Raw genomic sequence first — 14,438 nt, 5'->3', positions numbered from 1 at the left:
GTCATTGCTATATTAAATGATACAGATTGTTCCATATGGTCAGAGTATACTAAGATTAGTAAGAGTTGGTATGATTGGAGATGATTACAGAAGAAGCAGACTTCAAGGATGATTCAGATTTAGGTATAATGGAGAGAATGAGGGCTTACCAGGTAGGATAAACAATATTAAGTTGAGCTTTCAGGAATAAATGACAACTATAAATATGGGAGACATTGTGATTATTGGTCCATCAGATCAGCACATACTTGAGGGCCTAATATATGCAAGTCACATTGTGGAGATGATGTAGAAAACACAGTAGTTGCTCATAAAGGTGTCATGGTACAGATAGTCCTTGCTTTGCATGGTACTGTGTTAATGGAAACATGTGCCGAGTAGAATTGTGTCCATTCTTTATACATTTCTGTGGTGACTGAGATTTGATCTCAGTTTAGATATTCATAAGTTTGAGTTAACATGGCACCATATAAAGCAAGAACTGCTTGTATTTAGTTTGATAGATAAAACAGAGTGAATTTTTGTTGGGCAATGGTAAGAAATATATTGAATAACTAGTATAGGGCTGAATTTTGGAGGGCTAGTAGTGGGGGGGTCACCTGGGTGGCTCAGTTGGTTAAGCATCTGCCTCTTGATTTTAGCTCAGGTCATGATCTCAGGGTTGTGAGATTGAGCCCCACATCAGGCTCTGAGCTGGGTGTGGAGCCTGTTTAAGATGCTCTCTCCCTTTCCATACCAGACGGCCTTCTCTCTCTCTTTAAAAAAAAAAGCTAGCAAGAGGACATTAGTCTTGGCATGCCAGGATTTAAAGGTATACCCATGACTGCTTTTTTGTTGTTAGAATGATTTCTCTTTGGTACTGGTGAAATTAGAGATGGGGAGTGGGAGCTTGCTTTAGTGTCTTAGGCGTTTGCCCATTAATTACAAGTCATATATTAAAGGCTAGTTAAATGTATTTTGAGTTCATTCCTTTGACAGTTTAGCACAATTTTATTATTTATTAAGATAGTGGTTAAGAGCCTATGTATTAGAAACAGCCTGCACAGGTCCAAATCCTACCTCTGCTGAGTGATCTTACTTAATAGATTTGTTGAAAGGATTGAATGAGTTGATATTTGCAAAGTGCTTAGTGTATCATTCATATAATGAGCACTAGATAAATGTGAGTTTCTGCTAGTTGGTGCTAGGTGCTAGAAATTCTTAGATAAATAGAAAATGTGTCCCTGTTCTCCAGTTGAAGAGACATTTATAAACAAAGCTATGTGGTTAGTAATAGATACCCTTTTACTGTGTGCCAGGTACTACATACAGCATTATATATAAGTTTTTTTCATTTAGTACAACCTTGTTACTTGTTCCTGTTTTACAGATGAAGAAATGAAGCCTTAGAAAGATGTCTTACCTAGAGTCATATAGTTGTTAGTATCAGAATCAATATTTGAACCCATGCAGTCCGACTCCAGATCCTTAACTCTTAATCTAGTTCATGGTATCATGCTGCCATAGAGATATACATAAGATGAAATGAGAATGAACAGGAAGGTATCTGCTTAGGGATGTTAGGGGAGTCTTCATAGAAGAGGTGATATTTGAGCAGGCTGTTGAGGGAATGAGTAAGACTTTACTATTGGGCAAGAGGAGGAAGGCATTTCAAAAAGAACAGTTTAGGTTTGAGAAAGCTTATTGAACCCTTGGAGTTGCGTGCAATTTGTTTGGCTGGAGTTCAAGTGAGAGATGAGATTGAAATGGTAAGTATGGACCAGATCACACAGGTCCCATGGTTCATGTTAAGAGTTTGTACTTTATTTTTTAGTTACAGGAGTTCTTTCAAGTAGTTAAATAGTTCTTGAGGAGCTATTGAAGACTTTAAAAAGAGTGACATAATTGTATTTGTGTTTAGAAACTCAGCTTTGGTGATACAGTGAGCATTGGATTGAATAAGACATGAACAAGGACATCTGCCAATCCAGTGATTACAGTAATCAGAATGAAAAGTGACTAGGACCCAAATGAAGGTAGAGGAGATCCAGTAGGCAGAGATTTTGAGAAAGATTTAGGATAGAATGGGAAAGATGGGATGTTGGGAGTTGGGGTTGAAGGAGAGGGCAGAACCAGATAAATCTCCCAGTGTTCTTCTGTTTTGAGTGGGTGATACTAAATGTGGAAAGAGGAGCTTTTTTGATAGAAGAAGAGACCTTGCTTACATAAATTGGGGGCTTATATGAAATCTAAAATGGGGGACTTCTGTAGACTGTTGTATATATGGATATGCAGATCAGGAGGGTTTTAGGTAGGAGATATGCCGGGTTATCAGCACACAAGTGATAGATGAAACTACGTAGGTAGTAGCTGAGGTTGTTATCATAGATAACATTTAACAATAAATATTACTGAGTACAGGTTACCATCTGCCAGGTGCTGGAGATACAGCAGTGAACAAAACAGATTTTTTTTTTAATCCTCATTAGGAGCTTACAGTTGGGTTGGGGCTAGGTTAAAGTAAATAGTATACCATGTGGTAGTGTTATGGAGAAAAAACAAGGGAGGGAGAGAGAATTCAGAGGCAAAGGGTGGATTTGTGCAGTTTTAAATTGTTGGGTTAGGGACTGCCTGACATTTAACAGAAACCTGAAGGAGGTAAGAGAATGAACCATGTGAGTATCAGGGGGAATAACATTCCAGACAGGGGAACAGAAATGCAAAGGCCCTGAATTGAGATTTGTATTTGGCATGGTCAAGGAAACACAAAGAAGGCCAGTGTGGTTGGAAACGAGTAAGTACGAGGTAGAATAGAAATTAGGTGATGAGAGGACAGAAAGGTATTGGGAGGTCAGATATGATAGGGTTTTCTAGGTCATTATAAGGACTATGGCTTTTACTCTGAGTGAGATACCAACCCTTGGAGGATTTTGAGTAGAAGAGTAACTTAAGTTTGAACAGGATTACTCTGGTTTCTGTGTAGATTGAGGCGGAAATACAAAAACAAGGAAACTTAGGAGGCTATTAGAATTATCCAAGTAGGAGATACAGGGGTTTGGAACATAGTGTTAGAGGTAGAATTGGAATTCTGATTATGTTTTGAAGGTTTTGAATTATGTTTTGAAGACCATTAGGATATGCTGATGGTTATGGGATCATAAGGAATTATGGAGGAGCAGGTTTGAGGGAAAAAAGGTCAGGAGTTTGATTTTGAACACATTGAATTTAAGATTCCTATAAGGCATTCAGGAGAGAAGATAATCAAATAGACAGTGGGATATGTGTGTCTGGAGTTCAAAGTGTAGGTCTGGGTCAAAAATTTAAATGTAGAACTTGTCAGTAAGTTGGTGGTACTAAAAGGAAGGAGACTAGATGAGGTCACCAAAGGAAAGGGCAGAGCTCTGAGCTGAGTCCTGAGGTACTCCAACTTTTAGAAATTGGAGAAAGGGGCGCCTGGGTGGCTCAGACGGTTAAGCGTCTGCCTTCGGCTCAGGTCATGATCCCAGGGTCCTGGGATCAAGTCCTGCATCGGGCTTCCTGCTCCGTGGGAGCCTGCTTCTCCCTCTGCTCTCTCTCTCTCTCTCTGTCTCTCATGAATAAATAAATAAAATCTTAAAAAAAAAAAAGTTAAAAAAAAGAAATTGGAGAAAGAAGGAATGGCCAGTGGAAGAGGAAAATCTTGGAGATACTGGTTCCTTACAAACAAAGCGAGAAAAAACTATTTCAAGAAAGAAGGAATGGAAAATTCTGTGGATACATCAAGTAAATTGAAGACTGAAAATTGAACATCAGATTTAGTAACATGGGAGTGAACTTGAGAAGCAGTTTCCATGAGGGAAGGGGAAGGTGATTGGAGCTCGTTCAAAAAGAAATGGAAGAAGAGAAATTGGTTATAGAAGTAATATGGGGCTACTCTTTTGATGTAGTTTGCAATGAAGGGGAACAGAGAAAGAGAATAGTTGGTTGAAGATGTGAAGGCAAAAGAATATACCCATTTTTTTAAATATGGAAGAAATAACAGTTGTTTATATGCTGATAGAAATGATCTAGTGGAGAGAAACCTGATGATGCAAAAGAGGGAAGGGAAAATTGTCCAGTATGCAAGTAGAGGCACTTACTTTATATGGGAGCACAGACAGTTGAGCTGTAGTATTAAGGAACGATGGGCTTTGTGGACACAGAAGGTAGACATGCAGATGTGGCTTTGGAAAGCTGTGGAAGTTCTCTTTTGACTGCTTCTTAGTTTTCTAGTGTAGTAGGAAGCAAAGGCATTGATTGAAAGTGAAGATGCACTAAGAGGTGTTGGAGGCTTGAGGAGATAGGAAAAAGTATGAAGTAATTTTTAAGGAAAATGGGAGAGTGAATAGAGTTAGAGAAGCATCAAAGGGCCTATTTGAGGTTAGTTAAGAATTATAAATTGAGAACAGTCAGTGTGATTCTGTGTTTTTCTCTAACCATATTCAGATGTTGGATTATGTGGAGATGTGAATTTAACCAGATTTGGGATTTTATTGTTGCATCGGGAGAAAAGCAGGGAAGATAAGGATATATGCAAAGATGAAGTTCAGTAAAAGACCTTGGAATCTAAGCTGGATAAGGACGGCATACAGAGAGTGAAAAACTGGTAGGGTCATTGGATTAGAGAGGTCTTACGGAGAGAAAGGATAATAGGGCTGAAGATAAAATCCTAGACTTTATCAGTATATATGGTAAAACAAGGGAAATATCTGAGTGTAGAGGAACAAAAAAGGCATTGGGGAAGAAAGAGACAGGAAGTAGTCTGTAATCACATCTGCAATTCTGAGATCCAGCTTCCTGAAAACTTAACAAAAAAATTACTGTGGTAAAATAAAAATAACATAAAGTTTACCATCTTAACTATTTTTAAGAATACAGTCTAGTGGCTTGAAGTATGTGTATACACTGTTGTGCAGCCATCACCACCATCCACCTCCAGAATTTTTTTGTCTTCCCAAACTGAAACTCTGTCTTACCATAATTTCCCTTTTCTCCTTCCCCTAGCCCCTGGCAGTCACTATTCTACTTTTTGTCTTTGAATTTAACTCCTGTAGGTAGGCCTCAGTGGAATCATAAAATATTTGCCCTTTTGTGTCTGGCTTACTTAACTTAGCATAACTTCTTTAAGGTTCATCCATGTTTATTCAGAATTCCCTTACCGGAATTTATATGTATATTTATCACTTGGTATAATACCATGAATGTTTTATCCATTCATCCGATGGACACTTAAGTTGCTTTTACCTTCTGGCTATTGTGAATAATGCTGCTATGAAAATGGGTGGGCAAATACCTGTTTTGAGTCTCTGCTTTCAGTTCTTTTATATATTACTGGTTCATATGAAAATTCTGTTTTTTTGAGGAACTGCCAAACTGTTTTCCACAGTGCCTGCACCATTTTACATTTTCACCAGCACTGCTCAAGGATTCCAGTTTTTGCACATCCTCTCCAACGCTTGTTATTCTCTGTTTTTTGATAGTATCCATCCTAATAGGTGTGAAGTGATATAGCTCATTGTGGTCTGCATTTGCATTTCCGTAATGATTAGTGATTTCTTTTCATGTGCTTATTGACCATCTGTATATCTTCTTTGGAGAATGAAAAAAATATATAACTCATTTTACAGTAAGATCTCACTAAACAGAATTGTTGGCAAAACATGGTATGAACTCACATGAGACCATACATATTCTTTACTTATCCCATTTAATATGAATATTCATATGCTCTGCTAAAGAAATATTAGTGTCTCTGATTATGGAGTGTTGCCCCAAATCCTGCCGGGGCTGTTGATTTCAGATACATATATAATACTTCGCTAAAATCGAAAAATTCAAGATTGCAAAGCACATTCTGTGTGAAGGGTTTCAGCTAAGAGTCTGTGAACTGGTAGCTTCACTTCTTTGGAAAACTAAGCTCCAGTTCAAAAAAAACTTAAAACTTTTGGAATTCAAAACATTAATTAATCAAGGGCAGTGCGTGCTTTGTATCTCAGCCCTCTCATTTTGTTCTTTTCTATCTTTATTCTTCACTGTTGATGTTCCTTTCCTGAAGTTTTTTGCCTCTTAACTTCTCTGAGCTTTTTTTCCCATCTATGAAGTGGGCAAATTCTTTTCTACTTTGAGGAACCAACTGTGGGGATTAAATGAGATAACAGTCTGGCACAGTATTGGCTCCACAAATGCTGATTCTTTTTATTCTTTAAGTTCATGCTCCCTTCATTTTGGAGTATGTGAACTCATTCTTACGTATCTCTTTCATCATGCAACTTCTAATCCCTAATGAACAGAATTATTTTTTATTAGAGTGTTTCTGTAGGAAAATGTTCAAATAGCAGAAAGACCTCTCTTTCCCTACACTTCACATTCTCACACTTAATAATAAGGGTACACTCCCGCCCTCCACTCCCACTTCAAAATGCCATTCTTCCATGGGGCATGGAAAGGGAAAGTTGAGGGGGAGCTATCTGATGGAAGGCAAGAGGAAGGGAGCGGAACTGTGTATCAGTTGTAGATCAATTGTAATTTTCATGTTTGAACCAGATCTGGACTTGGAGGGTACTGCAAGAGTTGCTTCTGTGTATTGGAAATTAGAATTAGAGTCATTTGGTGGAGGTGGAGTATTTGCAGAAGAGTAATAATCTTTTCTCATAAACTGCTAATAATAAAAGTTTTATCATCTAGAATAGGCATATTTAAAGTTACCTTTTGGTTTAGTGCCCCCCCACCCTTTCTTAGATTGAAAGGTCTATTCTGATTTGGAATATATGTCATCTTTTCAAGATGCTGGCATATTCAAATGAAAAGGAGGCACAAAGTGGCAGAATTCTAGTTAAAAAAAATTTTTGGTGCTTTTTTTTCAAGATTTTATTTATTTGAGAGAGAGAGAGAAAACAAGCAGGGGGAGGGGGAAGGAGAGGGCCAGAGGGAGAGGGAGAAGCAGGCTTCCCGCTGAGCTGGGAGCCCGACATGGGGGACCCTGGGATCATGACCTAAGCTGAAGGCAGCTGCTTAACAACTGAGCCACCCAGGCGACCCTACGTTCTTGATTATATTAGATAGCTGCTGCTTTAGAAAGCTGCATGTTTAATGAGAGAGTATTTTGGCTGAAATTTAAAAATAAAACCTAGCAAAACTAACCTTGTCATTCAGATTTTTAAAGAAAATTTCATTTATTTATTTATTTGAGACAGATAGCGAGAGCGTACTTGTGAGTGCATAAGTGGGGGGCTGAGGGGACTGCAGAGGAGAAGCAGACTCCCTGTGAAGCAAGGAGCTTGCCGTTGGTGGGGGGCTGGATCCCAGGACCTTGAGATCACCACCTGAGCCGAACGCATATGCTTAACTGACTGAGCCACCCTGGTGCCTTTCATTTCAGATTTGACAGTTTGATTTTGGGAAGGACTGAGTTAATGAGTGGTTTGTATGCAGCTGTTGCTTCCTCACTGCAGAGAGCCTTTGTTAACTTGTAAACCGTAGTAAACGGAAGTACACAGGCTCTTGAGGCTTTCATAAGGGAGTTGGAGATGGTGGTGGAGGACAGAGGTGGATGAGCGCATGTGCCAGCCATTTCACAGTGCAGAAAGGTGAGGATAGGTAAAGGCGGTGGGGAAGTCTGCCGTGAATCTAGTTTTACACAGACTCTCTGAGTTGCGGTGATGTGCAAACAGTTATACTGGAACTGGCTATCCACTTTTACATCGGGCATCCGCCTAGAAGAGCCACGGGCAGCTGATGGGAAAGCTCTCAAAGGACAGGCAGTGCCTCAGCAGGTGCATCTTTTCAACCTCTGTGCTTTGTATTTGATCCTTGGCTCAGGAAGTTGTTTTCTGATATTTTGTTATTCTGATACTTTCTATACTATTGTTCTTGTTATTTTGAGCTGTGAAGATAGGTTAAAAGATGCTACTTTATGAATTAGAATACTTGATTCTGGAATGTAGTTTAAAAAATAGTGTTTTTAAAGCCTTTTTACAAGTTTTATTTTGGTTTTGAGAAATGAAAAAATCTTATTTTAATCCTGTCTTGTGTGTCTGGTTTTTTTAATTATTATGTTAATCACCATACATTACATCATTAGTTTTAGATGTAGTGTTCCATGATTCATTGTTTGTGCATAACACCCAGTGCTCCATGCAGAACGTGCCCTCTTTAATACCCATCACCAGGCTAACCCATCCCCCCACCCCCCTCCCCTCTAGAACCCTCAGTTTGTTTCTCAGAGTCCATAGTCTCTCATGGTTTGTCTCCCCCTCCGATTCCCCCCCTTCATTCTTCCCCTCCTGTGTGTTTGTTTTTAATGATTTTTGCATTTGGAAGAGCCCCAGTACTCCTTGGTCTCATAACACAATTGATCGAACTAATAGATGTTTGTCTTTTGTTTTGAGATGTCTAAGAGGTTGAGGTTTCACTTGGCTGTATTCCAGTATGAAACCTGAGATAAATCCCTTGGCCTTTTTATAAAAGAAAATGGTTAGAAAGGCCAGGGAGAGTTCTCCTATTAGTTGTAGTGAAGAGCCTTCTTCCTTAAATGAATTTACATAAAACAGTGAATAAAAGTATCTGATCTTTTCTGTTTTGTTAGAAAGTGTGTAGGGGTGTGTGGAGGTGTGTCTGTCTGTGAGCTCCAACAAGAGACTTTTAATAAATTTCTCTGGTTTTAAAGCATAAAGTTGAAGGATAAGAGAGAGACAGAGAGAGTGGGGGGAGGATGCAGAGGGGGAGGGAGTGGGACAAGCAGACTGTGAGCTGAGCGCGGAGCCCTAGGCGGGGCTCAGTCCTACACCCCGAGATCATGACCTGAGCTGAAACCAAGAGTGGACACTTAACCAACTGAGCCACCCAGGCGCCCCAATGCTTAATCTTAAATGAATGTTTATGGGGTATCCATGATAAATATATAATATATACATAATATACTCACCCATATACATGTATATATGTATGAATCTATTCCTCTATTGGTTATAGAGCAAATCAAATTGCTCTTGAATTTAAGGTTTTAAAACCTGATCTTTGTAGTCATCAGCAGTGGCTTATATTTAAATTGCTGGTGTGGAAGTCATAAAGGCTTTACAAATTATTCTTCTTTTAGATAATGTGGCTCAGGTTTTTGCAGAGATAGGGGCATAGAGATTGTTTTCGTTATGAACAGAAGGTAGATAAAAGGGATAACAGTATGTGTATAAAAGTATTTTTGTTTTTAAATCTGTGAAGAGCTACTAATGAAGGGAATTTTAGGGGCAGTGTAAAATGAATTAAAGACTTTTGGTACTTGTTTTGTCATATTCTTTTAATATTACCTACCTTCCCAAACCAAATAGTCACTCTTTTCTCTCTATGTGCTCACATGTTCAGTGGGTCGTTTCTGTTGTCTGGTAAGGCATTGTCTGTATGACATTGGCAAGTGTTCAGAGCTCCTTCTCCCTCCTTGTTAAAAATTATTCTTTGTCTTCTATCCCCAAATGCCAGCAGCTCTTTAACAACTAAGTCATTAAGGGAGTGAAATTAATTGCGGAAAATATTCACAGTCTTATTAAATATGGAAAATGGAGTGACACCAGTTGCATTTGGTTCTAAAAGATGTATAATCATTTTTGCTCTCCATTCGAGTACCCTGTTTACAAAAAATAATACAGCTTATTTCAAAACTTGTTAGTTTGTTCCTGGCTTTTTTTTGTTCTTTGGAATCCTGAGAGGACAACATTTAATTTCAGCTTTTTAAAATATCTATCCCAGTAGATTTAATTTAGCTAACTTTTGTGATGTATTTTTTGACTGCACAGAAAGTTGGAGTGACTGGTCCCCCTGATCCACAAGTCCGCTGTCCCTCTGTCATTGAGTTTGGGAAGTATGAAATTCACACCTGGTACTCCTCCCCATATCCTCAAGAATACTCAAGGTATGTTTTGAGAAACCCTTTACCTTCTATTTTTAGATTCATAGAACTCCCAACACTAGATCTTAGGGACATTTTAGTCCACTCATCTTTATACATTTGAGGAAACTGGTGGCTTTTAAATGTCCATAGTAGCAGCATATTTTGGCAGCCACTTAATCCCAGTTGGCTTTAGATTTTCTTTTCTGTAACCTGTCCAAAAGCTGTTACTTAAAATTGGAAACCTGACACATGGTCAGAATGACAGGGAAACATTTTTTCTTTAAGAGAAATTTGCCTTCATACTTCATACTACTGAAGTATAAATAAAGTTCCACTGAGTAGCCTTTTGTCTAAATTTTTATAATTTAACAAACTTAGTGAATGGTTTGTTTTCCCAGGAATAATTGGACAAATGGTATGCAGTAATATTACATGTAAATAGCTTGGGTTTCAAGACATAAGTAATCAGTCACCAGCTTTTTGGGATGAGGCAGCATTTTTAGTAAAGCCAAATTGGTTTCATGACTCAATTCTGACATTTATAAGCTGTATAACCTTAGAAGTTATCCAACTAGCCTGTACCTCAGTATCCTCATCTGCAAAATGGGGGTAAAAATAGTATTCACCTCATAGGGTTTATTGTGAACATTAAATTGAGTTAAAACATGTAAATCACTTAGGAGATAAGTTCTCAATAATGTCAGATAGTATTTTTTTCCTTTAGGGTTGAAATTTTTAAAAGAGTTGAAAAGTTTTGGTCAAAAAATTAAACTTTGAAGTGTAGCAGTCACATTAATGTTCTCTTTAATTTGTAAACTACTTAGGCCTCAGGTTTCCCATTTAGCAGAGTGTTGTAAGGAATAATAAGTGCTCTGTGAGTTAAACACATGTTCAGAGTACTCTCATTATGTGGCTTTTTACCTATCTAGTGACATTGCTAGTCCAAAATATTAGCACAGGTAATTATAACATTTATTTAGTGCTTTACAGTATACAGAGTGCTTTAACATGGTTTATTTCCAGAAGCTGGGAATAAGCTAGTATATTTGTTAAAAAAAAAAACAAACTAAAACTCAGTATTCTTTCCACATAATTTGATAACTGGTTTCCAGATGTAAGCAGACGTAGAAAAAACAGGAATGAGAATGTTATTATGGACACAGACCTCAGTGACTGGGGGAAAAAAAAAGAGAGAAAGCAAAATTTCAGGAAGCTAACACACAAGCAATTGAGAGCCAATTATTGTAGGGTTAGTTAGCCCTAAACACTGTGTTAGATCTGTAAGGCAGCACTCTGTTTATATCTTGGGAAAACAAAAATTAACACGTTGTTAAAAGAAGATTACATGATACGTGATTATATATTTATATATGTTAAAAAAGAGGGCAGGAAATTCCTCAACTACTTACAGAACTCAGGTACTCAAGGCAATTCCTCAAGAGTTCTGGATATTCAGATAATTACAGGATCAAGAAGAAATATGCTGAGGAATTAATTTCTTCGTTAGGTTTAAAGAAATAATTATTATCATTTATTTAGTGAACTCTTTGCAAGCTGTCCAAATCAAAACATGCTCAACTTAGACAACAAAGTTTGTTAACATGTGCGTGCGTATCAGCTGGTGCAGGGATTGTGGTACAGAGAGATTGAAACCATAGGCACCTTGACTCTTGTACTCACGGGGAGGAGAGGAAATTTACTCAGAGATGATACTAGAGAGCCAGCCTCAGCACTTGCTTTTCAAGAGAATGAGAGTGGAACCATGAGGCTGTTGTCTTTTAAGATATGAAAAGGCTTCATTAAAAATGTTTTTTATTCTGATAAGATTGTCACTAGAACCTGATCTCTTTATCAGGTTTGAGGGAATTGGTTATCAGTTTATTCTTAATAAACATTGCCTACAGAAAAATAAGAATCATAGTAGAAAGCAGTAATGGGATAGGAACTGTAAAATTTATCAACTTTCTTGAATAAAATTTTAGACATTTTCTTAAATAAAATTTTAGACATTTAGTACATTTCTTTATCCATTGTGGAGTGTTCCCTGAATTTTCCATCAAAAAATATTCTATAGTTTAATAGATTCTTAAGTAATTATGACTTTTTCTTCATTCATAATTCTCTTAGTTACATTTTAAAAATACGTATGTCTAATTTTAAATGAGTTTAGGCTTGTTCTATTAAACTTGAGTTGGCTAACATGCTTAGAGACCTTATGTTTTCCAAATAAAAAACCTAGGGCCTTACTTTGTTTTATTTTATTAGAATTTATTATTCTGTGCTAAATTACTTCTAAGTTATTTTCTTAATATTCAAGGTTTTGAACACTTCTTAAAAAACTCAAAATCCCAAAGCATGCAAGAACAGAACAGTTGCAGCAAATAAAAAAGATCTCAAAAGGAAAATCTTTTGGGAAGTGGGCTTGTGCATTATATCCCATAATATCCAGATATTTGTGTGTGCATTGTATTTTAAGTAATCTTGCATCTCTGACCTAAAAAACAAAACAAAATGAAACAACAACAATGAAGCCAATAATGCTGCTTTGTTTGGAGCAGTATGGTTAAGTCTTAGACATTGAATAGTATAAACCAGAGTTTTAACCCTAAGTTTCTCCAACAGGGCCATGTGATGCTCGTATATGGCAAACAGGTTTCATAGAGAATCCCCTAAAACATGACATAGACGGGCTGAAGGCAAGAGTGACTGTGATCGTGGGATATCCTACTCCTGAGCTGTTTAGAACTTATTTCATAATAACCTTTTTGCAAGGAGATCATATTGAAATCCTAAAGGATTGTAATTAAGTAGCTTGGGAAGTTTCCTCTCCCTTTTGATCCTGTTCCTGACTTGATTTGATGCATAGATTACTTACAGCCCCAGTTACTAAAGCCCAGCATCCTTAAGGTCTTTGGGTGACCATTAAATGATGAAATAAAATGAATGAAAGAATAAAACTATTCATAGTATTAATCATAAATTAATAGTAGCTTTAGTTACCATCATTGAGCTTGGTACTGGACTAAATATCTCTGGAATAATTCTGTCAGAGGTAGATATTACTATCTTCATTTTCCAGACCAGGGCCCTGCAAACATATTCAAGACCATACAGTTTATAAGTGGCAGGACCAGGATTTAGTCTCACTTTTCTCTTACCACATAGCCATAACCTTTAACCATTAAGCTTGCACTACTCCGTATAGCATCTGTATCTACATTGATCTCACATGGCTTTTACCATGATCTTTGATTTAAGTAATATTTGACAGAGTTTTTGTTGTTGTATTAAAATTTTACTACAAGTAGACCTATTATAAAGACTACACAAATTGCTACTATCTTGGGCAATGTTCAGAAGCCAAGAAGATACCTCATAGGAGTTCCTGGGAAGAATATTTGCATCATCCTAGAAGTAAGGGAAGCAATGCTTCTAAAGTGCATACAGTTTTGGCCCAGTCCTGCCTTCACAGGCTAGGGTATCAGCAGAGTGGCTGACTCTAGAATCAATTTCAGGTATAGAAGCTACACCTCATGATGCAGTTGATCAAAGCGACCATACACCTCTTTGATAGTCAAGGCCTAGATGCTCTGTCAGGAAGACAATGACAAAAAGCAGCACCCAGCAGTATTCTTTAGGGCTAAGAATATTCATACTCTCTATAACTATACTTCATTGCATGTAATCTGATGTTCTTTCTATATGATGTGTTTTTTCAGTGAAAGAACTTCAGCCATATGTACTGTACTAAAACATTTTGTTTTTCTAGGAATTTTATCAGATGATTCCCTTTAGACTAACAGTGTCATCCCAGTGGGCTTGGTTATAATAAAGTAAGAGGCTTTATTTTAAAATGTTTTCAGCAAGAACTGAGTTTGGAATCAAGTAGATTATGATGCTTGCTTTTACTTTGTTATTTTTCAGAGACTAAGATTTGCTGAAGTTTTTTTTTTTAATCAAGAAACTATCACACATCCTGCTATTCAAGGAAATAGCATGAACTTAAAATTTACCAGATAAGACTTGGCAGTAATTTTTTTATAGATTTCATTCCTTCTTAGATTTCCTTGAACAACTTGCTTACTGCGAGAGCTTTAAAAATTAGACCTTCTTTCATAGACCTTACAAAATAAGTTGTACTTTATTTTCATGTCTCTGTACCAAGACCTAAAAGTTGAATTGGATGCTTTTAACGTTGGCATTTATCTTTAGCATAATCTGGAAAGTTTAGTGGCCTGTCACTCTTCCCTCCCTTCCTTTTTTCCCAGGATCTTGTTTATGTTGCTCAGATTCACATTGTAGGGAATATTTAGTTGTAATATTTAGCTCTCAAAACGAAACCGTATTCACAGATTCTTCTATATCTTTATGTTGCAACAAGGTAGAATTGCTCATTGAGAATTTAGCAGCGGTAAATAAAGGTAAGGTAGTTGGAAGAAGGAGGATGCCATTAATTACCCAGGGAGAACTTCCTTCTACCTTTCTTTTCAGAAGAAGAAATTATTCAAAATCCACATATTCAGGAAAACAGTCTGGCAGTTGTGGGTCGGCTCTGAGACTC

The 14,438-nt window shown here is 37.3% G+C and overlaps 1 protein-coding gene across 1 annotated transcript in view; it reads left to right on the top strand.

Moving 5' to 3' along the window:
- KAT6A (lysine acetyltransferase 6A) overlaps window positions 1-14,438 on the top strand; it is a 112,546-nt gene that overhangs the window by 76,604 nt on the left and 21,504 nt on the right. Inside the window, exon 8 of the mRNA XM_021681561.2 lies at window positions 9,783-9,898. Within this exon, the coding sequence (XP_021537236.1) occupies window positions 9,783-9,898 (116 nt within the window). The remainder of the gene's footprint in view (window positions 1-9,782; window positions 9,899-14,438) is intronic.

Source organism: Neomonachus schauinslandi, chromosome 2 (assembly GCF_002201575.2).
Source record: "Neomonachus schauinslandi chromosome 2, ASM220157v2, whole genome shotgun sequence".
NCBI lineage: Eukaryota > Metazoa > Chordata > Mammalia > Carnivora > Phocidae > Neomonachus > Neomonachus schauinslandi.
This window is presented reverse-complemented; position numbering and strand designations above follow the sequence as displayed.